The sequence below is a fragment of the Tyto alba genome, unplaced genomic scaffold (genome assembly GCF_018691265.1).
Source record: "Tyto alba isolate M040663 unplaced genomic scaffold, T.alba_DEE_v4.0 Super-Scaffold_1, whole genome shotgun sequence".
NCBI lineage: Eukaryota > Metazoa > Chordata > Aves > Strigiformes > Tytonidae > Tyto > Tyto alba.
Window position 1 is genome coordinate 16526062 of NW_024881261.1, and position 22636 is coordinate 16548697.

General features: G+C 63.8%; 2 protein-coding genes across 2 annotated transcripts; one reads left to right on the forward strand and one right to left on the reverse strand.

Annotated features, from left to right (window-relative positions):
• The first annotated feature begins 829 nt into the window (after window positions 1-829).
• Window positions 830-13247, forward strand: R3HCC1L (R3H domain and coiled-coil containing 1 like). Its single transcript, XM_042791900.1, has 7 exons — window positions 830-875; window positions 6587-8046; window positions 11734-11909; window positions 12024-12094; window positions 12213-12308; window positions 12476-12616; window positions 12802-13247. Exons 2-7 carry the CDS (start codon window positions 6601-6603, stop codon window positions 12855-12857), a joined length of 1986 nt encoding a protein of 661 aa, XP_042647834.1. The 5' UTR covers window positions 830-875; window positions 6587-6600; the 3' UTR covers window positions 12858-13247.
• Window positions 13248-14871: 1624 nt separating this feature from the next.
• On the reverse strand, window positions 14872-20956 carry LOXL4 (lysyl oxidase like 4). The gene is made up of 15 exons (XM_042788852.1): window positions 20874-20956; window positions 20002-20303; window positions 19615-19793; window positions 19251-19462; window positions 18624-18662; window positions 18268-18499; window positions 17951-18134; window positions 17527-17681; window positions 17055-17222; window positions 16707-16869; window positions 16345-16588; window positions 15973-16088; window positions 15727-15863; window positions 15440-15551; window positions 14872-15335 (listed from the first exon to the last, which is right to left on the reverse strand). Exons 2-15 carry the CDS (start codon window positions 20279-20281, stop codon window positions 15265-15267), a joined length of 2292 nt encoding a protein of 763 aa, XP_042644786.1. The 5' UTR covers window positions 20282-20303; window positions 20874-20956; the 3' UTR covers window positions 14872-15264.
• Window positions 20957-22636: the final 1680 nt, after the last annotated feature.

Genomic DNA, 22636 nt, shown 5'->3' on the forward strand with positions numbered 1-22636 from the left:
GCCCGAGCCCTGCCCGGGGGAGAGTCCAGCCCTGTTCCCACGGGTGCCGCATCCTTCCCCCGCAGGTGCAGGCCCCGGTTTCAGGAGTGCTGTGCAGCACCAGCACTTCATTAGGAGCCGGTGGATGCTCCGGTCCCCGGGCACGCTTCCCTCGCTGCCTGCGAGCGTCGGGGCCCCAGTTCATTACGTGCTGGGCGCAGGCAGGCTGCTCCTCGCCAAACCCCAGGAAGGAAGCGGAGCAAACCTGCCTGGCGCAGACACCTCTCCCGTGGCTCTGTGGCCGGGGTGTGGGATGTGGCCCAGGGGTGCTTGACCCACAGCAATTCTCTCTGGACGCCCCCCCGGGTGGGAGCGGGGGTCTGCTGGCCCAGCCAGCACTGCTGCAGCGAGCACTGCTACTCTCGCCCGGTGCGTGATGTTAAACGGTAATGGGAAATACACGGTAGCCTCCCGTGGGGTCACCCGGGGGTGGGAGTGGGGGTCGCTCTCCCTCCCGCAGCCCCGTGTGCATCATCCAGCCACCGAGCCGCTGCCCCCGGCCCCTTCCCCCGGCTGCTGGGTGCTGCCCGGGGGGGGAAAGGCCGCGGGTGCACCGGGGCTGTCCGTGGCGGTCCCGGCTCCGGGGCTGCGCCGAGGATCAGGGCCGGGCGCGGGGGTGACGGCTCCAATTCCCACGGGGGACCGGGAGGCTGCGGGGCTGCCGCCGCGGGGGACGAGCGGCCGCCCGGGGCGGTGCCGGTGCCGGTGCCGGTGCCGGTGCCGGTGCCGCACTACAGGTCCCGGCGCTCCCCGCGGCGGGGCGGGACGGGGCGGGCCCGGCGCGGCGGAAGCGGCGGTGGCGGCGCGGAGCGGCGGGGGATCCGGCGCGGCCACGGGTAACGGCGGGGGCCTGGCAGGCGGCACGGCACGGCGGGGCGTCCGGGGTGGGGGGGGCACAGTAGCGGGGGGGGGGGGGGGCCCGCCCTGCCCGGTCCCCGGTCCGCACACTGTGGCCCCTGTCCCGCTCTTCCTCACCCCCTGTCCCTGCCCTGACCCCCACCCCCTGTCCCTGCCCTGACCCCCACCCCCTGTCCCTGCCTCGCCCCCCCACCCCCTGTCCCTGCCTCGCCCCCCCACCCCCTGTCCCTGCCTCGCCCCCCCACCCCCTGTCCCTGCCTCGCCCCCCCACCCCCTGTCCCTGCCTCGCCCCCCCACCCCCTGTCCCTGCCTCGTCCCCCACCCCCTGTCCCTGCCTCGTCCCCCACCCCCTGTCCCTGTCTCGCCCCCCCACCCCCTGTCCCTGCCTCGTCCCCCACCCCCTGTCCCTGTCTTGCCCCCCACCCCCTGTCCCTGCCTCGCCCCCCACCCCCTGTCCCTGCCTCGCCCCCCACCCCCTGTCCCTGTCTCGCCCCCCACCCCCTGTCCCTGCCTCGTCCCCCACCCCCTGTCCCTGCCTCGTCCCCCACCCCCTGTCCCTGCCTCGCCCCCCCACCCCCTGTCCCTGCCTTGTCCCCCACCCCCAGTCCAAGCCCAGACCCCCACCTCATGCCCCAGCCCTGTCCCTGACTGCGCTGGCACTCAGCGCCCGGGAGCACCCGGATAACATGGCACATTGCAGACCCCATAACTCTCCCCAGCTTATTGAGTCATGAGGCGATGCTGGCGGTGACAGCCCTCGAGGGCAGGGGAGTTATACGACATCCCCGGGTGCTCGGTGCACCGGGCTCCCTTGGCTCGTAAAACACGTGCCCGGTGCTCCCGGGTGCTGGACGCTGTTTTTCACGGCTGCCTGCCTGCCCTCGGCATCCCCTCCATCCTTCACGCTGCCTGCAGGGCTCTGTGTGCTGCCCACTGTGGGGTTGTAGCCCTGGGGTGGCCCATGGCACTATGCCAGTGACGAGCTTCTGCCCCTTGCCCATTTTGAGGTGGTCACCCCGGCCACCTGCTTCCCGTTCTGAGCACACCACAGGACTCTAGGCCTTGCTTCCAGGATCCTCCTGCCCACCGAGTAGCTGCTTTGGGTTATTTTATCTTGATTTTCCTGGAGTGGGTTCCCCTCTGTTTCCTGCCTAAATTTCCTTGATCCTTTGAATGGTTTCTCTGCTCTGGCCAGTGTTTGCAACACCTCTGCTCAGTGTCATCTGCGAATTTAATTACAATTCACTATTCAACTGAAAGTTTGGGAGATGGTGTAAAATGATACCGTGAAGTTCAGCTAAATTGTGTCTTGCTTGCCTTATCCAGAAGCTTTGCCCAGCAATTCTTCTGAAATAACTCCTACCAGGCAAGCCAGTGTCCTTCATCCAGGAGCCAATCGTGGTGGGTGCGCAGGCTCCTTCCTCTGCCTGTTGTGCTCTGTGCTAGGGATGGGCACAGGGTTTATCCTGCACCTGGCTCTGTTTTTATTGTCCTTTCTCACACAGAAAATCAGCGCCTGGCTTGCTCTGCCTGTCACCAGGGCCCTGGTTTCTTCCCGGCACCACGTGTGTGTCAGCAGGTTAATCGGTTCATCCTGGCGCTGGCCGCGCCAGCCAGGTGATGGTGTCTATGTGGAGATGCTGTTTTTGCTTTCCCTGCAGCTGTTTTTGCGAGGCTGCCGCCTCATTTGCATTTTTCTGGTTAAAAACAGTAATTTTGCCCTTTTGAGTCATCTTTATTTTTGAGCTGTCATTAATTTTCTCTCCCTCCTTGTTTATTAATAGATCTTTTCACTTTTGTGCTGATTCTGCCTGGGTATATTTGTAAAGTCCTTTGTATTCCCCATAGCCCTCCGGCTGTTAACTCCTTTTGCTGGTTTGTTGTCCCTTTTCCCCCCAGCAGCTGTGAGGGGACACTATTGACTTACAAATCCTCCTTCTGTCTGAAACATTCCCCTTCTCTTGTTCCAGGTATCTCCTAAGACCGTCTCTCCCAGGTATCTCCTAGGAGCATCACAAATGAAAGGCATGATTGAAATCTCTCTTTTCTCAGTGCCTTTGACGCCTTTGCTGCCTCCTCGCCTAGCCAGCATTTGCTCTGGCTGTTGGAGAGCATCTTTCTCCCACGGGGCTGCAGGCAGGCGTTGGACAGGACATGGCTCTCTGCTCCGTGAAGCACTTTGCTTTGCCTCACGCCAGCGGCTCTGCGTTCTTGCCTTTGCTTTGCCTCTCCCTGCCAGGTATCTAGGTCCTTCTCTGGCCCTGTCGCCTGCTACATGAGCCAGGCGGGCTGGGCTGGAGCTCTGCTGAGAGCAGGAGAGGTGCAGGGTAGCCAAATCCTTTGACAATCCTTACCCGGGCTGCCAGGCGCCCGTGTTGTGCAGTCGGCGAGCGTGCCACGGCACGTGCCTGGCATGGGATGAGCTCTGCGAGCAGCGGGTTCCCCAGCGGGGCTGTTTAGAATCACCTTGTACCTGCCTTTTTATTATATTTATTATATTTATTTTTTTTTCCCCTCCAAAGAGCCCAATCTGTGTCAGGCTGTAAAGAGTGACATTGTAGGAGTGCGAGCTGCATGCCGAAGCTGTACACAGTCCCGAAAGGCTCCCAGTCCCCCGGTGCTGCCATCCCTGTTCACCATCAAGGCTTTAAGGTTATCTGCTCTATTGACGGGAGTATGGATTGAGTGGAATTAGAAACCTCGAAGGCTAAAAATACAGCTCCCTGCCAGGAAATGCGGCAGCCTGCTGGGAGGGCGCTGGGTGGCACCGAAACTTTTCCGGGAACTGGCATGTTCCATGTGAGCCCCACAGCCCAGCATCCGCGCCCGTCCCCGGGTTCCCCGGGCGGGACCGTGGCTGGCATCTCTGCCAAGAGCGGGAGAAGGTGGCGGGAGCCCTGGCTTTGCTGTCGGGGCTGTGCTGTGGGTGTCCTCACCCGCCAGGCAGGGATGCAGATGATGGAGGAATTTGGCCATGTGCTGTGCGGTGTGAAGTAGGGTCTGTGGCGTGGTCAGCCCTGTCTTGCTGTTGCTGGATGGGATGGGGAGAGAAATTGGGGAGAAAATGCTGCCCGTCTGTGCTGCAAAGGGTTGCTAGAGGAGAAGCGCAGGCTGGCGTGTTGCCCGGGCAGCTGCTCTGAGACCTCACAAACTCATGCCATGAGCACAAGCTCCCCATGAACCGCGTGTTCCTGGGGATGGTGCGAGGGGAGCCACTGCCTGCGGGGAGCCCCAGCCACCTCCTGGCTGATGCTCCAGCGTGCCCCTGGCCACGCCAGGCTGGTGGGAATTACGTGCCAGGCAGCTGGGCAGCTCTCCCACCGCCACTCTTGCTGTGGTACAGTGGCATGCCCGGCCCGGGGCTGCCTTTCCCAGCTTGGTGCCACAATGCTGAGCTGTTTTGCTGGCTGGCTCCGAAAAGCAGGGTAGCACCCAGGGCAGCACGGACCCTTTTGGGGACGCGCTGCCCATTGCCTCCTGGCTTTGCGGGGCGAGCTTGGTCCCAGAGACTGGAAGCATCAGGGTTGCCCTGCCCAGCGTAGTGTGAATGAGACCCGAAGCCAGGGCTGTTGCTCTGCCTCCCCGAGCGTGAAATCGGTCGGTGCCGACGCGTGGCCATAGCATTGATGAAGTGTGTAATAGGCTGGGGGCAGAAGTGGTGCTGCCCTGTGGGGAAAAAACAAAGTGCTGCAGCATCCCTGCCAGCATGGGCTAGCCACCACCTTGCTGCGCTTCTCCCTGGGCTGCGGGATGTGGATCTTCCCCGGCAGCGTGTGGCGGGCAGCGGCAAAGCTGTGCAGGGAGAGGATCCTCTCAGCACCAGCCGTCTGGCTAATGCTGCACCATCTGCTTTGGAGGGTGAGGCAAGGTGAACGGCAAGCTTTCGAGGAGCCCATAAATCCTGCGTGCAAAGGCTCTTCTTGGAGGTGACTCAAGATGTGCGTGGAGCAGTGCTGCTTCTGGCTGCTCCCCGTGCTAGAAATTCTCAGGAAGCGTAGTCTGGGGGGATCAGTGATCCCCCCTGAAGGTGTTTGGTGATGTTCCATGGGCTGAGACTCTGGGCTTGCCTGGGAAAAGTCCTTTAGCAGAATGTGCTTCGGTGCAGTTGGAAGCTCTACGTAGGTGGAAATGGTGGTGACGGTGGGGTGCCTGGTGCCCCCTCCCCTCCAGCACCCAGGCTGCTGCTCAGTGAGAAAAAGTATAACGCCTCGGTGTTGAAAAATGACTAATCCAGACCTTGGAGGGTTTGTAGGATACATTCCTTTCTCGCGGTCGATAAAGATAAAGGGGATCGTTCTGCCAGCAAAATTAGTGTATCAAAGAGGGGGGAAAAAATGACAAGTGCTGCGGAGACAGAAAAATGGTTGGGGCAGCCCCGGGATGGTGCCCAGCATCACCATGACACCTGTGCCTGTACCTTGTGCCACGGAGGTGGGCAGGAGCACAGTGCACCCCTGCCCACCTCCGCGGCACGAGATGCAGGCACAGGCGCCGCGGTGATGCTGGGGAGCACTGCCCTGCCTGGGCTTGCCGGCGGTTTGCAGAGAGCCATGAGAGACCCATCCATCATGCCGAGGCAGCCGTCTGTCCGTCTGTCCGTCAGGAAGAGGGGATGATGCCGTGTGTCACGGGCAGCCCCGGCCGCTTTCCAGCCGGCGGTTGGCCTCCCCTCGCCTTCCCGGCACCGCTGCCGGCTGTCGGTGAGGGGCCGCGGGGAGCGTTCGCGCCTCGGCTGGGGGCTGCGTGGAGGGGAGGCTAATGTACCGGAGGTGCCTCGGAAATGAGAGCCTTGGATGGGTTCCTGGCCCTATTGATCCGCCGGCAGTTTATGCATCCTGACATTCATAATCTCGGTCGGCGCTGATGGTCCAGATTAATGGGCCCGGGGGCTGTCCATCCGTCACTTCACATTAATTACTGAAGAGGTGTTTTTCCAGTGATTTACCTGACAGCGGCCCATGATGAATCCCCCTAAACAGAGTGGGCAGTGATTAATCATGGGGCCCCGGCCCAGCCCCACTCTACCTTCCCCTCAACCGCAGTGCAGCCCCCCACACCATCCGTCTCCATAAACCCTGCCTGATGCATATTTATAGGGGCAGGGGGGCCTGGCAGCTCGCAGTGTGCCTGCTGCTGCCAAAGATGATGAAAAATAAATCTCTGCTGGGACGGGGCAGCAGGTGAGCGGGGCTGTGGTGTGCTGGTGTGGCAGCCGTGGGCCTGTGCTGGGGTGTCCCTGGGCTGGGGTGTGGTTTATGGTGCTCCGTGGCCACCGTGGGCTTCTCCATGGTTTTTGACGCATGAACAGTGCAAGGGCTCTGTGTCCTGCTTTGGCCGCAGCCGCTGGCCCCTGGGGCTGGGGGGTCCCAGGCAGCAGCTGCCGGAGTGGATCAGGCACCCCCATGGTCTGGGCAGGGTTTTCTTGCTTTCACCAAGCCCGGTACACCCCGCCGAAGGCTGTAGGGCTGTGGGGTGCTCCAGCTGTCAAACCTCGTCTGCAGAGCCACTACAGCGGGTACAGTGTTGGGACTTTGCTATCCATCGCTGTGTGCTGGCTGCTGTGGGAGCGTGGGTGGGTGTCAGTCTGGGACCCCCGACCCACTCCCCTGGGCAGGGGCTGCCCACTGTGTGCCTGGCTGTGGGGCCACTGGGACACGGGCAGGGCGGTGACACTGTCTCTCCTTGACAGGCAGCAGCGGCACCATGCAGCAGGAGGCGGAGGGTGGCCGGCTGCGCCGCAGGAAGCCCGACATGGCCCTCTACGTGCCCAAAGCGCGGCGGGAGAGAGCGGCGCAGGTGGTGGGTGACACACTGGCTGGGATCCGGCAGGAGCCCAAGAACTACTGCCTGGCGCAGGGCACTTGCCGGGGCAACAGCGAGAGCCAGAGGCGAAGCCCCTGTGCCAGGATGCAGGCGGGCAGAGCAGCAAGGAGGGAGAGCAAGGTGGATGCCAGCCCGAAGGAACCACGGGCAGCCTCTGCTGGGCACTGCCGGCGGCTGGGACGGAGCTGCCCCACTGCACCGGAGGGCCCGGGGGCATCAGCCAGCATGCGGGAGCTGTGCCCAGATCCAGCTGTTGCTCAGCTCTGTGATGGGCAGGACAAAGCATCCTATGATGAAGGACTCAGGGGGCTCGGCCACGGCCATCGGATGATAAGAACTGAGCCTGAACCTCCATCCCCACCAAGTGCCCAGCCTGGGGCGACAGAGGCTACCTCTGATCCCGGGGGCAACCCCGCTAGCCCAACACCCCCTGCTAGCCCAATGCTGGCATGTCGGACAGGGCCGAGCAGTGTGTCGGAGCATTTGGGGGACAGCACCCCTGATCCAGCTGGAGACTTCTCCCATCACCCAGGAGAGGGTGTGCTGCAGCTGGCAGAGCTGGGCAGTGTGCCCGGGCTGGGATGGGAGCTTGCAGGTCCAAAAGCCCAGGAGGAGGAGAGGGAGCATGTAGGGTCTCTCCTGGCAGGGGAGAGCGAGAGCTGTGCCGCTGGGGTGCCAGAGGAGGAGGAGGAGAGGTGGGGAGGCATGGCTGAGCTTGCTGGGGAGAGCTTGGAAGCACCAGGAGCAGCCAGCTGCAAACCTGGGTGCTCGAGGGGTGGCACGGGTGATGCACCAGTGCTCCCAGGGGAGAGCACCCTAGGGCAGGGCATTGTCAGCCTGTCCCAGCTCCCACCCAGCAAGGAGGAGAGCACTGCTGGTGCCGAGCACCCCAGGGGAGAGGGCGACCTGGTGCCCGCTGTGGAGGGAGCGGGCAGCACTTCTGCCTGCACAGACGGCAGCGCCAGGGCTGAGAGTGGCCCGCTGGATGCTGATGATGAGCCGGTGAGCGGTGTGTGGGAGGGGGCACCCCCAGAGAACCATAAGCCCCCACCGCCCCTGGAGCTTCTGTGCCATGGTGTAGAGGGGCTCTCACCCACAGCCTGGGTGGAGGAGCCAGCAGGGGCAAACAGGGACGTGGGCTCACCACAGCAGCACCAGTGCAGCCGGGAGGCTGAGGAGAAAGAGGGAGGTCTCTGCAGTGGGTCCCCAAAGCCAGAGCAGACCAGTTCTGGGACCCCGAGCCAGGCCAGCCCAGGTGCTGAGGAGAGCTGGGACGCTCTGTTCAACGACGATGGGGACTGCCTGGACCCACGCCTGCTGGAGGAGGTACGTCCTGCGAGCTGCGGGGGTTTGCAGGGGTGGTGGCTGCTGCTGCTGGGATGTGGGGACCAGGGTCCGTGGTGATTTGCTGTCCCTGTGTCCTCTGGGGTGGGTGAGTGGCAGGGCAGGCTGCCCCCGGGGCATGTGGCCAGCCCGGATGCACTGCCTGCTCTCGCTGCCAGCCATCCTCGAGGGCACGAGCTGCCTGGGTGCCGAAACGCCAGGAACCTCCACCTTGCCCCCTGGCTGGTTCCCATCCCACGGTGCTGGTGAAGGCTGGGGGAGAGCTTTCCTCTGTAGTACATAAAGCGCACCCAGCAAAACCTGCTCAAGCACCATAAACCGCAACTGCACCCTCGTGAAACCAGGGCTGGTGATAAAGAAATGGGCTGAGACGTATGGGCTCCCATTGAAATAGCAATGGGAAGTTTCCTCGAAACTATGGCTTCTTAATCAGCTGTGGCTCATTAACATCCCCTCCTGCACGCGTGCAGCTGAATTTACTACAATTAGCTACTTAGCACCAGGACCCACGCCGTTTTCCTGCCATTCGTGACGAAAGCTCAGCTTCTGCAGTGAGGCTGGATATCCCTTATTGCATTTTAAATCAGTAGCATCAAACTGGTAATTTTCCGAATGACATTAATGTGCCCAAAGTAACAAACAGCGCTAATATTGTTACACCCAGCGTCGGTCCACTCTGGGCTGGAAGCAGGATGTGAAGTGGCAGATGGTGCTTGATAACAGCTTCTGGGAAGGGAGGAGATTAAGTCAAGAGTATTGTTACTGGGGAGCATTGGTACCCACCTTGTTCTCGGGGCTGTGCTTGGGCTGGTGTGCCCTCGCCAAACCTGGTGTGGGGCTGGGACAGGGTGTGGGACGCTCAGGGCTCGCCTCTGGGACTGCTCGGAGGGAGATGTGGAAGAGCTTTGGGTACCCTCACCCCTGCCTGGCTGTGGTCCCCCCAGCTGCGGTTCCCCACCGTCCTCCAGCCAGGAGGCTGCGGTGAGTGCCGGTGCGAGGGGGACGGTGCTGCTGCTCCGACAGCAGCTGGCAGACTTGGCGCTGGCTTTCCGTGGGCTGGCGCGGGGGGCATGGCTTCGTCCTTGGCCCCGCGGGGGAGGCAGGTCAGGGAGGGCCCGCGTTACGGCGCGGCTGTAGGATGCTGCAGGCAATGTTGTGCTGTGCAGCACCGGTGCTGTCAACAGCTCTGGAGTGGCCACGTTCGCTCCCCCGTGCGCAAGGTCTGAACAGAGTTTGAGCTTTCCAGGGAGCTTCTGAAAATGAGTGAATAAGAGCCTGAAAAAGGGATATATCTATTAAAAGTTGCCATCTTAACCCCCCTGCAGATTCCCATGCCGAGCCTGGTGCTTCCAGAGCTCTCTGAGCAATCGGCAGGCGGACGTGGCTGTTCAGGGAGGGCACAGGCTCTTGGGGAGATGGAGCTGTTGTTAATTAACAAAAAGGACAAGAAAATTAGTAGCGTTCTTCCTCGTAACCAAATCCTTATGCGCTGCAGATAGCCGGCAGAGAGCAAGATTTATGACGTTCTATGTGGAGGAGAGATTTCTGATAGCAGACAGCTCTTTAATCTAGCAGGAAAAAACACCATAGCAAGATCCATTGGCTGGAAGCTGAAACCAGACAAATTCAGAGTAGAAATCAGTTTGAACGCAGAGTGTAATTAAGCACTGCGACCATTTCCTTGCAGGCTCGGTGGACTCTCCATCAGCCGGTGTGGCGTGCTGGGGGCCGCGGTGCGTGTGTGCCGGTGTGCGCCTCCCCTCCAGCTCTGGAGGTGCGCTCCCAGCAAGCGAGCAGGAGCGTAAGCAAGCGGCCATGGACCCTTCTAACACGCTCCAGCAAGGGTGTGTCTTTACAGAGCAGAGAGGCATGACAGACAGGCTTCATTTCCTGCCTCTGCCGTCTGTCTGTCCATCCGTCCGCAGACCCTTCCCAGTGCTGGGTGCCTGTCAGGGCTGGGGTCCGTACCCGGGCTCCCTCTCCCTGCCCTGCCCCATGGCAGGGGGCTGTGGGCACCCTGTGTGCCCGGGCTGGCAGCGTGGGGGGGAACCTGTTGAGCTGTGCCTGCCGTGCGGCTGAGCCCGGCTGCCAGACGGCTCCCGTCCTTGCCGCCCCGCCACACTTTGTGATTTGTGAAGGTCAAGAACCGCTCCGGCACTCTCTGCTCCTGCTCTCTAATCATCTTCCCGGCGCCTGGCACTAGCCGAGTGCTCTGCTCCCTCAAGCGGTACCTCAGGGCTTCATCTTGCCCGGGGACGGCTCCTTTGCCTCCCCGGAGCGGGTAGGGGTGCCTGATGAGTGCGCGGTTAATGGGTGATGGTGGTGGGGCAAGTGGCTCTGCCAGCAGTGCTAGCCTGTCCCGTGAGCTCCATAACTCAGCTCTACCCTCCACCGGCATCCAGCCGCCCTGGCAGCACCCCCTCACCTGCCGTGAATCCATCTTCCCCATAAAATTGTCGGAATGAGCACTTTTTATTGACTGAGCTGGCTGGGATTTATGGACTCTAACCTTCCAGCCGTGGTGTGCTCTGCTACGATCGCTTGGGGGATCGGGCTGGGAACCCGGCTGAGTTATGTACCCACTCCCCACCACCACTCCAGCTCCACGCTCCAGGGGGGATGGGGGAGTCACCGCTGGCTTTGGACTGTGCCTGGCCCGGTGTCTCAGCCAGAGCAGGGCCATGAACCCCCTCACTGCTAGCATAGCATGGTTTGGAAAGCAGGGGTGCAGTAGGTGATGCGGGGTGGCCCACTGGGCAGAAAGTGCTGCAGAGTCGCCCACCGGCACTGATGCTGCAAGGCAGAGGGGAGCAGGGGGGCAGCTGCACCCCCATGTTGTGGCAGTGAGAGAGTGCTACCCATGTTTTAAAATAAAGGTTGAAAAATGGGAGAGGTAGAAAAGTGCTACAGCCATCATCTTTTAGGGCTGGAGAAAGTGCCCCGCTGTGAGATACTAAAGGTGCACAACCCGTTTAGCTTATCAAGAAGAAGATTGAGAAGGGACTTGATTAGCATGAGTAAGTGCCATCACGGGGAGGGGACCGGGGACTGAGGACTCTTTAATCCAACGGAGAGGCAGAACAAGAACCGCCGGCTGGAAAGTGAAGCCAGACAAATTCAAATGAGAAATAAGGCATAAATTTTTAGCCACACAGGTGATTAACCACCAGAACTTGCTCCTCAGGGGAGCGCTGGCTTTTCCATCTCGGCGCCTGGGGTGCTGACGAGCTGCTCCAGTGCCTGTGCTGCAGCTGGGGCACGCCGAGCCCCGTGCTCCCATGCAGCGGGCAGACCTCAGTCTTTCCTCCCGGCCTTGCTGTCCTGTTCATTGTTGTTCCCCAAATGTATTTCGGGTCAGCACGTCACTGTGGAAGGAGGGGTGCGTTTGGGGATGCACGTGCTGTCTCACTGGTGCCATTCCTGCTGTGTCCCCAGTGAGTCTGCAGAGTGTGGCAAATGAAGGGATGCTGGTAATGGGAACAGAGGGTGCATGGTGTGAGAGCACGGGTCGGTAACTCCTAATATCTCAGTGCCACGAATCCATCTGCAGTGCTGGGGCGGGATGCGGGGGCCAGGCCACTTCCAGGGGAGTGCTTGCCATGGATCAGGAGCTGGCGTGGGGCGGGTGGGCATGGCTTGCTCAGTGCTGTGCCTCTCCCACCCCTGCAGCTCTCGGGAGGTGAGAAGCACCGGGAGAGGCAGCAGTCACCCCGCTTTGACTACTACGGGGCTGAGCCCACCGCACTGGACCTCAGCGATGCCGAACTGCCACATGTCATCGAGATCTATGATTTCCCCTCGGATTTCCGCACCGAGGACCTGCTTCGTGTCTTCTGCAGCTATCAGTGAGTCTGCTGGCGATGCCCTGTCCCCAGCACTGGGGTCCCCTGCCTGGGCTCTGCTCTGGACCCCTGCTCACCCAGTGCTGATGCCTTGCTGAGCTTCCCTCTCTCTGGCAGGAAAAAAGGCTTTGATATTAAGTGGGTGGATGATACACATGCCCTGGGCATCTTCTCCAGCCCCATAACAGGTACCGCTCCCAGTTTAGCTGGGGATGGGCAGAGGGGAGGCATCCCTGCCCCTCCCATGGCCAGATCCTGGGCATGGGGCTGGTCCCACACGCAGACACCACTGCTCTCTCCCTGCAGCACGTGATGCCCTCAGCACCAAGCACCTGATGGTGAAGACGCGCCCGCTCTCCCAGGGCACCCGCGCCTCTAAAGCCAAAGCCAGGGCGTACTCCGGTGAGTGACGCTACCCCGTGCCAGCTTGTGCCGTGGTGCTTGTGCTGCAGCATCTTTAACCCAATAACTGGGGAGGAATGGGAGCATTTAAGTGCTGCGGAGCCGTGCTGGCTGCCCTGTCCCTCCCAGGATGCCCCTACTGATGTCCCCCATTTCTGCTCACGCAGAATACCTGCAGCCAGCCAAGGAGCGCCCCGAAACGTCGGCTGCCCTGGCCAGGCGGCTGGTGATCGGTGCCCTGGGGGTACGCAGCAACCAGACGCCAGCCCAGCGAGATGCCGAACGGAGGAAGCTGCAAGAAGCCCGAGGTGAGATTTGGGTGCTTGGGGGGGGGGGGCTGTGGTGTGGGGGGACTCTTCCTGTGGCTGCCCCTTCTCACAGGGTGCTGGGTGGGAAGGGACTGTGCCAGAGTGTGCTCCAGCCAGCTCTGCAGGGTCGTGGGTAGCTGTGGGGTGATGGGGATGTGGGGTTGACCCTCCTCTTGTCTCTGCAGAGAGGAAGCGCCTGGAGAACAAACAGCGGGAGGATGCCTGGGAGGGCCGGGACTGAGCTGGGAAGCTGCACCTTCAGCCCCACTGAGAACACCCCTGGGGTGCCTGCACCCCAATTTGTGGGCAGGCAGGGCACCCTGCATCTCAGAGCTGGGACGGATGCCGCACCGCATCCAAAAGCAGTGGGCTGCTCCCCCGATAGGGCTGAGCAGGGTGTGCGCAGGCTGGTCGGTGCTGTGCAGATGCCGTCGCTGTCTTGGTGCTGCCCGTCCTGCCCGGGGCGGGACCCCTGGTGCTGCCTGCTGCGGCGGGAGCAGCCGGCGGGACGCAGGGAGCTCGGCAGCGAGTGTGCGGGGCCGTGCGGGACGGCCCTGGCCACCTGGCAGGGCCTTGCGAGCGAGAGTTTCAGTCCTTTATTTTGCTAATAAATACCATTTATTTTACTGCGGTTGGCCTGGCTGTGGCTCTCCATGCTCCTGCGTGCTGGGGAGGGGGGCTTGCGTGCCGGGGGCTGCCGTGCATGGCCCCCACTGCTGTGGGGTTGTCCGCCCCTCCCAGGTGGTGGGTGTCTGTGGCGCGTGGGTGAGGGGGTGCAGGCAGGAGGGGCTGGGCAGGGCAGCGGTCAGGAATGTGCTGGCAAGGACCCTGTTTACTTCCGCAGCGCAGCTGCAGCCCTGAACAGCGGGGCCCTTGTCGGTGCGCGGGCAGGGCCCCATTCCCGGCCCTGCGTGGGGCTGTGATGTGGTGGCACAGCCGGCTCCGGTGGGCTGGGGGCTTCCTGCCCTGCCCCGGGATGGGGGCACGGGTGGGCGGCTGGGACCTGCTTTGCATCGTCTCACAGCACCTGAAAAACAGCCCTGTGTGCCCCAGCACTCCCTCCCTGTAGACCCTCGAGCTCTTGTGGTCACAGCTGTGGGACTCCTGTGCCCTTCGCAGCAGGTGGGGATGGGGACGGTGCTTTTCTGTCACCCCTGCCGGCGGTTTGCATGTTTTTGGCCGTGGCTGCCTTGCCCCAGCCTGCACTGAAGGGCTCGTGTGGCTGCCCCGTGTCCCCTGGCTGTCCCCCAGCTTGGCAGCGGTGGAGCTGGTCACGACCCCGCGGCGGTGGCTGCCTGCCCCCGCGCCGGCGGCACTGCCAGCTGGGAGCCAGCTTGGCCGCTACTCCTGGCCACTCGCGGCTCAGGCAGTGGAAAGTTCAGGGCGTGAAGCTGCTCTCGTGTGGAAAGCATCTTCCCCACCTTCCGGCATCCCTTGCACCCTGACCACGGTGGAGCGAGCCTCTGCTGGCATGTGGTTCGCCATGTCCCCTGGCCTTGGGCCGCCCCAATGTGTCACCGCTGTCCCCAGCAGCTCTGCCATGTGTGGGGACCATCACGTGTGGGTACAACCCAGCCTGTCCTGGCTGTGCTGGGCCAAGGTGGGTGCTAAGCAGCACCCCCACCCTGGGCTGGTGTCTGCCAGCAAGGCGGGGAGGGGCAGGAGTGTGCAAGGAATGGGGTGACATTTCCCAGTAGCTGGCTGGCTGGGGACTGGGCAGTACAGAGTGTAGGTTGGTGGCATTCCCATTTATTTCCTTTTATAAAAAAAAAAAAAAGCTAAAAACCACGGGAGGAAAGAAACACAGAGTAAGGGCATGGTGTCCCCTGTGTCCTCACCCTGTTCTCGGGAGCAAGGGCTTTGAGGGGCGGAGCGGCCCCATCCCTGCTCTCAGGGCTGGGAAGCTGCCAGGGCAACCCCTGGGAAAGCCTGGCAGGGCGGCTGCAGCCGCGGTGGCCAGTGGGCTGGCTGCTGGCCCACGCTGCCATGGAGCTGGCCCAGTTTGTCTGTGTGCACGGGGTCAGCCAGTTCAGGGCCAGGGTTTCCCAGCCAGTGAGGACTGCTGGTGGCGAGCGAGCTGGAGCCACTTGGCACCAGGCAAAGGCAGCTAGCCCGAGGGCTGGTGGTCCTGAGTGGAGGAGAGGCGGGGAACACTTACTGGCCAGGGGGACATCATCTAGACAAGGGACTGGCTGCATGGTCCTGCTGGGAAACAGTGCAGGGGAAGGAGCAGGGGATAGTGGGGGTGATAAGAGGGTACCCCCTCTCCCATCGCACAGCACCTTTATTGAGGACAGGACTGGTGCACAGGTGGCAGTGGCTGGGGCCTGTCATGAGCCTGCTGCGAGGTGGCAGGGGACCGGGTGGGCAGGCTGAGGTAGTCATCCTGGGGGGCACCAGAGTCGCAGAGGTGGGGGCTGCTGCAGTACCTGGGTCCCCTCTTGCAGGTCCTACTGGCAGCACAGGGCTAGGCACCCCCAGGCGCTCCTCAACAGCCCTGGCACTTGTCTCCATCTTCTGTGGCAGCATCAATAAATACAAAAGTCTGTGAGTCCCTGAGCTCAGCCCGGTGCTGCCAGGGCACAGGGGCTGGGGTGCAGGAGCCAGGCTGCCCCGTGGTGTTGCTGGGAGTGTGCCGATAATGGGGGTCACACAAGGTTGTTGGCCAGGCGCTCCCGTCGCTCCAGATCGCTCACCACGTCGGCGCCGTAGGCATCGCCTGGGGAGAGTGATGGTGTGAGTTCGGGGGGACACAGGAGCTGCAGCACTCCCAGCCCCACCACTTGCCCCCACCCTACCCCCTCTGCTCCCATCCCTCCATACTTGTGTGGCAGCCGTGCATCCAGATGCGCTGCCCGTCGTACTTGCACTGGCACCGCATCACATTGTTGGAGAAGTCTGACTCAGCCACCTCGTGCTTGGGGTTCACGATCACCTGGCGGGGGAGAGGGGCAGGGCTGGGGGGCACCACTGCCGTGCCTTGCCCAGCCGAGGCCATGACATGCAGCACCCTGCCGTGCAGGGTGAGGGGTGCTGGAGGTAACATGGAGGGTGGCCCCCAGCCCTCAGCTCCTGTGGCTTGGTGCCCCCCCACCCTCCCCTCCCCATACCTGGAAGGTGTAGCTGCCCGGCGGCACATCAGTGATGTCCACCCACTGGCAGTCGATGTCATGGCGGTAGGTGTCCCAGCACCCCACGCTCACCCCCTGCTCCCCAAAGTTGGCACAGGCAAAGCGCCGCTGCATCCCTGTGGGAGGGAGGGGAGGTGAGGGTGGGCACAGGCAGAGCCCCCTTCAGGGAGCAGGACGGGGGTGGGGTGGGGTGGGGTCGCTGGCAAATCTGTGGCTGGCACCTACCCTCAGGGCAGTTGGTGTCCTCCAGGCAAAAGCTGGCCTTGTGCCCTTCAGCCACCTTGGAGCCGTTGAGCGTCAGCAGGTCATAGTGGGTGAAGACCTCGATGCTATGGAAGTGCCTGTGGGGACAGGGGCTGAGCGCGGGGACGGTGCCCGGCCAGGGAGCATGTGGCCAGCCCAGCCGGGAGCAGGCAGCACCCAGAGGCTCTGAGCAAATTACAGCCTTGAAGCCAAATAAAGCTGTAATGACAGTGCCAGCGTGGATGCTGCTAATTACCCCGGGCGGGCCAGCCTCTGCGGGACGGGTGCCACTATGCCCTGCTTGGCCCGGGGAGGGTGCAGCCCTCTGCCAGCTCCTGCCCACGGGCCACTCACCGGTGGCACTGGTGCCAGGTCCAGGCATGTCGCCCCATCTTGGGTCGGAAATCGGCTCTGCCCAGGTTGTGGATCTGGGAGGAGAAGCGGAGGAGGCGGCGGTGGCCGTAGGGCCAGTGCATGTGGTCGGCGGAGCGGGAGAGGCAGCGTTCCTCGTGGGCGCAGTACAGCAGCCCCAGCGGCCGGTCCTCCAGGTAGGCTGTCTCCTGCACCAGCTGGGCGTTCATCACCAGGTCTGGGGCATCTGGCATGGAGGGGATGGGTGGGGATGGAGCAGGTGATCTCTGTGCCTGGAACTTCTCTGTGCCAGGAGGAGGGGGTTGCCCCCTCCCAGCAGTACCCCATGGGCTCCTGGTACTCACGGGTGGTGCAGGTGACCCCCGCCGAAAAGCGTCCCCCGCCGCTGGGGCAGTGGACAGGGCCGTGGCGCTGGCACTGCTGGAGGGCCAGCTCGGTGCCGGCACAGCGCACCCCACTCATCACCACCTGGGTGGCATCGGGGCTGCCTGCCCAGTACCACGTCTCCTGGGCAGAAGAGGAGCACAGCGCTCGGACCAGCCCTCGCACCCCCTGCCAGCACTCACCCCGCCTCCCCTAGCACTGCCACCAGGGCTGGTCCCCCTAGGCTGTCCCATCCTAGAGCCCCCAGCCACCCCGCGCATCCCGCCGGACCCCTCGCAGCCCAGACCGTGGGCTGGGGCCCTGCTCACCTGGAGGGCATGGCTGGCAAAGCCCAGCCCCAGCTGCCGGCAGACGACCATGGCCTCATTCAGCCCCCACTGAGCACCGCACACTGCACCCCACTGCAGCCGGCCCTGCACCGGCACCAGCACCTCCACCACACCTTCCTCGGGGCTGCGACCCCCCGCCAGCCGCACCTGCGGACAAAGAGGGGCTGAGCCAGAGCGTGGGGCAGACCCCCAGCCCTCCCAGACAGTGCGGCAGGCAGCCCCACACATCCAGCTGAACATCTCCCCCACCTTACTCTTCCTCCTCACAAGACCACTTTTGCCACTGGCTCGACATGCAGACCCCCACCAGCATCCTGCTCTGTGTCTGCCCCATCCCCTGGGCCACCCTGGGGCTGCTCTGAGCATCCACACTGGGCACAGAGCTTGGAGGGCAGGGGCTGTGCAATGGGTCTGGGGCTCCACAGGCTCTGGGGAGGAGGCAGGGGCTCACCTGGCTCTGGAAGTCCGTTTGGGGCATGTGGCAGCGGACAGCAGCATCAGCCTCGTGCTGGCACCCATCCCGCTCAGCGTTCTGGAAGCGGCACTCGCCCAGGGACTGCTCGTGGCCAGTGCACCGTACCTCACTCATGTGGATGGGCCCCAGGCCTGAAGCAGAGGGAGGGTCAGTGCTCCCTGCTCTGTGCCCATCCTGGAGCAGGGAGGACCCCCATCCTCCCTCCCCCGGTCTGAGCGTTCCCTACGGGAAGGGGGCTGCCCGTGGCAGGAGCAGCCAGGGGAGCCCCATCCCAGGGCAGGCTGGAGCTGCCTGGACATTCCAGGATGCTCCAGCAGCACCCAGTAAACCAGGGGCTTTCCCCACTGTGCCCCTCCAAGCCCAGCGGCACCCTGAGTCCCTGCTGTGCTGCCTGCCTCACCTTGGCCCATTTGGGCTCCCGCCAGGGCCTGTTTCGCCGTCCCGTAGCCCAGTTGCCGGCACACCACGCTGGCCGCGGCCAGGTCCCACTGCTTGTCACACACGGTGCCCCACTGCCCGTGGCGCAGCACCTCCACCCTGCCCTCGCCAGCATGGGTGCCTGCTCGCAGCCGCACCGGGAGCACCTGGGCACGGGGAGCAGCCGGTCAGCGGCCCCAGGGCACAGCCACCCGCCTGCACCACAGGCACAAGTGAAAACAGGGTGGCTGGGTGCTGCCCGGCTCCGGGACCCTCTGTCAGCAGGATGGGGCACAGGGCCGTGCCAGGGCTCACCTTCCCTGGGGAGGTCTTGCTTCTGCCCTTGCCCGTGGCTTTCTGGAAGGAAGGGCCGGGGAGGCAGCTGACGATGGCGTGCATGCCACGGGGGCAGGCATGCTGGCGGGGGGCCGGCGGGGCCACCTGCGTGGGGCAGTGGGCCAGGTGGGGCTCCGTGCCTTGGCACCGCACCTTGTGGACCCAGAAGCTGTTTTTCTGGCTGAGGGTTTTCAGGCTGCCGAGGGAGAGGAGCAGGGGCCAGGATCAGCTCAGGCACTGGAGACTCTCCCCCACCCAACACCCACAATGTGTGCCCACCCCCGGTGCCTCTGCCCACCCTGCCCAGAGTTGAGCTCTACCTGGAGTTGGGGTCCTTCAGCTTCATGTTCCAGAGCTTCCTGTGGGTACACAGAACCAGGAGGTTGGGGGGGCGGGGGGGGAGCATGACAACCCTGCTGGGCTCCGGACCTCCTACCCCATCATCCCTGACTTCCCCAGCACCTTCTGACAGGAGCTGGAGCCATGGGGCCCTCCCACGTCATGGCAGGGTGAGGACAGGTCATCTCCCCACTGGCAATTACGGTGCCAAGCCCGGCTGTGCCGTGTGCCCCGGCGGGACTGCATGACTCCTGGCACTGGCAGGGGCTCATTATGGACTGTATTTATAGCCCCAGCCTAAGACGGGGGTGGAGGGGCCAAAGGCCGCTTGTCTTTACTCTCCTTCCACCCACGCTTTGCCAGCCACAGCAGGTGACTGTCCCCACAGCCTCCTGGCTGCTGCAGAGCCTACCTCTGCCTCTCGTTGAGACTCTAAGAAGGGGACACAGGCATAGCCAGGCCATACCGGCACCCTGTATACCCACCCACCCACCCATATGTGCATCCTTTCCCCAACACACCCCGGTCTTTTGCCCCCACAATGTGTCCAGCCAGGCGCCCTGCCCCACATGCCCCACGGCTGTGATACGGGGGTCCCGCATCCCTACCGGTAGAAGCTGGTGTTGACGTGCTTCTCCCGGGGGAAGCCCAGCATCCCGCAGACCACGCGGCTGTTGTTCCTTGTCCAGCCGGCATCACACACCTGCCTCCAGCGCCCGTTGTGCTTCACCTCCACGGCACCCTCCGTCACCGGCACGCTCAGCTTGGCCCGTGCCAGGATGGGCTTGAGCCGCACCTCCTCCAGGCTCAGCCCCGGCATCTGCCGCGGTGGGCACAGGGGTGGGCTCGGGGGCTCCAGCATCCAGGGCAGGGTGTTCGGGATTGGGACGAGGGGAAGGGTCAGAAGGACCTGCTCCAGTCCCCCTGGTGTACCCTGCTGGGCACAGGGGAACCCCATGGCCCCCCACTCACCTCTCTCAGGTGACCAGAGGTGGTGGCCTGGGGGGGGCTGCCCGGCAGACGCTGTTCTGAGCACACCACGCCGGCATCCTCACTGTGGTGGCAGTCGCTGGTGCCCCAGCCGTTGTGGACGCACTCTGCCAGGGAGCCCTCGCTGCCCCCGCACCGCACGTTGTCCAGCCAGATAGGGCCTGGGGACACACACGCAGGACTGGGGGGGTCACCATTGGGGGGGGGTGTGTGTGTCTCCATCTCCCTCCCCAGCACCATGGGCGCAATCCAGTGCCCCCCCGCAGGCTGCCCGCACCCACAGCCCCCCGGGCAGAGTCCCCCAGACAGTGCTAAGCACACTGCCCTCACCAGCACCCCCAGCCCCCCCATTTCCCACCTGCCCCCTACCTTCCCCTTGGCCGTAGGTGGCACTATGGGTCCAGGTGACAGCCGCGGCGTAGCCCAACTGCCGGCAGGCGACGGTGGCCGCGTGGAAGTCGAAGCCATCATCGCAGACGGTGCCCCAGCGCCCCTGGTACAGCACCTCCAGCCGGCCCTCCCCAGCCGGCCCCCGCGGCCCCACCAGCCGCAGCTGCACTGGGACCGGCTCCTGCTTGCTGGGGGCCACCCAGCACAGCAGCAGAACCAGTGACAGCAGGACGGGGCTCGCGCCGGCTGGCATCACCATCGTGGTTCTGGGGGTGGGATGCCTGGGGACAGCCCGACACTGAGCCCCTGGCAGGGCCCCCAAACAACCCATTGCTGCTGCCCCAAGAGCTAGGCAATGGTGGAGGGATATCATGCCCCCTCGCACGGTGGTGATATCCCTGCCCCTGCACTGGGGGGGGGGACACAGGGCTGGTCCCCACCATGCACAGGTTGCAGAATCCCCCCACTCCGGGGCTCAGCCCCAGCCCCCCACCCACCTGCCCCTCACCTGGGTCACCCAGCCCCAGCACAGCCCTCCCAGGGACCCACAGCCCCACGCTCAGCCCCAGATGGCAACAGCCACAGGCAGCCCCACAAACACTGCCCTGCCCCTGTTGTTCCTGCCTGCCACAAGCTTTGGGTCATGGGTGGGTGCCCCGCAGAGCCTCCCTTTATCCCCCACCCGAACCCTGTGCTGGACATTGGGGTCCCCTCCCCATCCTGCACACAGCCCCTGTCCCCCATCCCCTGCAGCCCCACGCAGAGCACTAGTGGGGTTGCTGCCCGCCCCCCCCCCCCCCCCCCCCCCCCCCCGCCAACACACACACCCCGGGGCTATCCCCGGCACTCACCCTGGCAGTGGTGACAGTGACAGGGCGGGCAGCAGCGTGGGGCGGGCAGCGGCGAGAGGACGCGCCACTGGCTCACACCGACCTCCAGCAGCTCTCCTACTGCCGAGCACCGCCTGCTGCCGCTTTTATGGTGCGGCGGGGTGGGCCGCCCCGGGTGGGGGCCCACGCTCCCCGGCCCGGCCCCGGCCCACCCCCGCAGCGTGCCCGGAACCAAGCCCTGCACCCTTCCCCCCCCCCCCGGCACTCGTCTGACACCCTGGGGCAAACCTGCCCCTGCCCCAACCCCTGCCCTTCCCCCCTCAGCCTGGAGGGGGGTCCAAGCACCCCTGGGATAGTCCCTACCTGCCGTGAGCATTGATCCCCTCGCCCCCAGAGTGAGCCCAATGCCCCAAGTCAGGGATGCTCCACCCCCGACCCCAACATCATCATACCATGGGGCTGGCACCCAGCCAGGCAGAGCATGGGTTTTTTGGGGGAGACAAACTGCCACTCTAGGAACACCCCAAAAGGACACCCCTTGCCCCTTCCCACCCCACACAGCAGTTCAAGCAGGCGTGCAGGCATGGGGTGCCTGGGGATGCTGGACTGGGGCCATGACTTGGAGGGCACAGAGACCAGGGAAGGCTGTGGGGTGGCACTGAGAGCCCAGAGCAGGGTCCCCTCTCAGGGCTCAGGGCATCACCTGGGCCATCACCAGACAAGCTGGCTGCGGGGTTCCCCAGGCACAGTCCCCTCTCTGTGGGACATGGAGATAGGGGATGCCCCCCCAACCTGTCCTGAGAGCAACATCTGGCTTGGGGTGCTGCCAGTTCCCGGGGCACCCCGCTGCCCACCCACCCCTCTGTGCCACGCTATGGGACTGGGATAAACAGGAAGCCCTTTGCCCATGCCGTGGCCAGGGGCCGGCCAGGAATGTGCCCGTGGCCACCGGGCTGTTTGTTTGGAGTTGAAGCAGCTGGTTCCTGCCGGGAGGAGCCAGGATCAACACGGCCGGGAATAGCCCGTGAGCTCATCGCCACGTCCCACGGGAGCCTCCAGCATCCCCAGGCGTGCAGGGGTGCACGGCCCGTGGACCCCCTCACAAGGTACCCTCATCCTAGTCCTATGCCCCATCAGGAGTCAGGGCACACGCTGGAGAATCTCCTGGGGTGGGGGTCCCTGGCCAGCCCCAAGATGGGGGCCATGGAAAGCCCTGGGGATGGGCAGGGCTGGGTACAGCAGTGAAACCCATGACTCATTTGTGTCTCGACGTTTTGGAACTCAGTTACTCAAGTGTTAGGCCAGGAGCGCCCCCCCGACTCCCCCCTGCCCCAAGGCAGATGCTGGCAGGGGTGCAGGGTAGTCGGGTGCTGGGTACTGCTCCCAGCTCTGCCTCTGCTTGTGGGGGCAGCAAGAAGAGGGCAGTGGGGGGGGTCTCCTGCACCTGGGACCTGCCAGCCTCAACCCGCAGCTGTGGGGGCACTGTGTCCCGCTGCTCAGTGTGACCGCAGCAGGCTGGAGATGCCCCCCCTTGTTGTCATCTCCCTCCAGCCCAGCCCTTGGGGCTCACTGGGTGCCAGCATCTGCAACCCCGGGGCAGCCAGCAACTGCAGCAGCTAAAAATACACTGCCGGCAGCAGGGCAGCCCCGTGCGTGGGAAGCTGTGGGCAGCGGGGCAGGCGTGCGGGGCTATTCTCAGAGGGCTGCGGGACTATTCCTGGCCGGTCAATATTGAATCAGCCAGCTCAGGTGCAACAGCTCAGCCTGGCAGCACTGTATTTAGG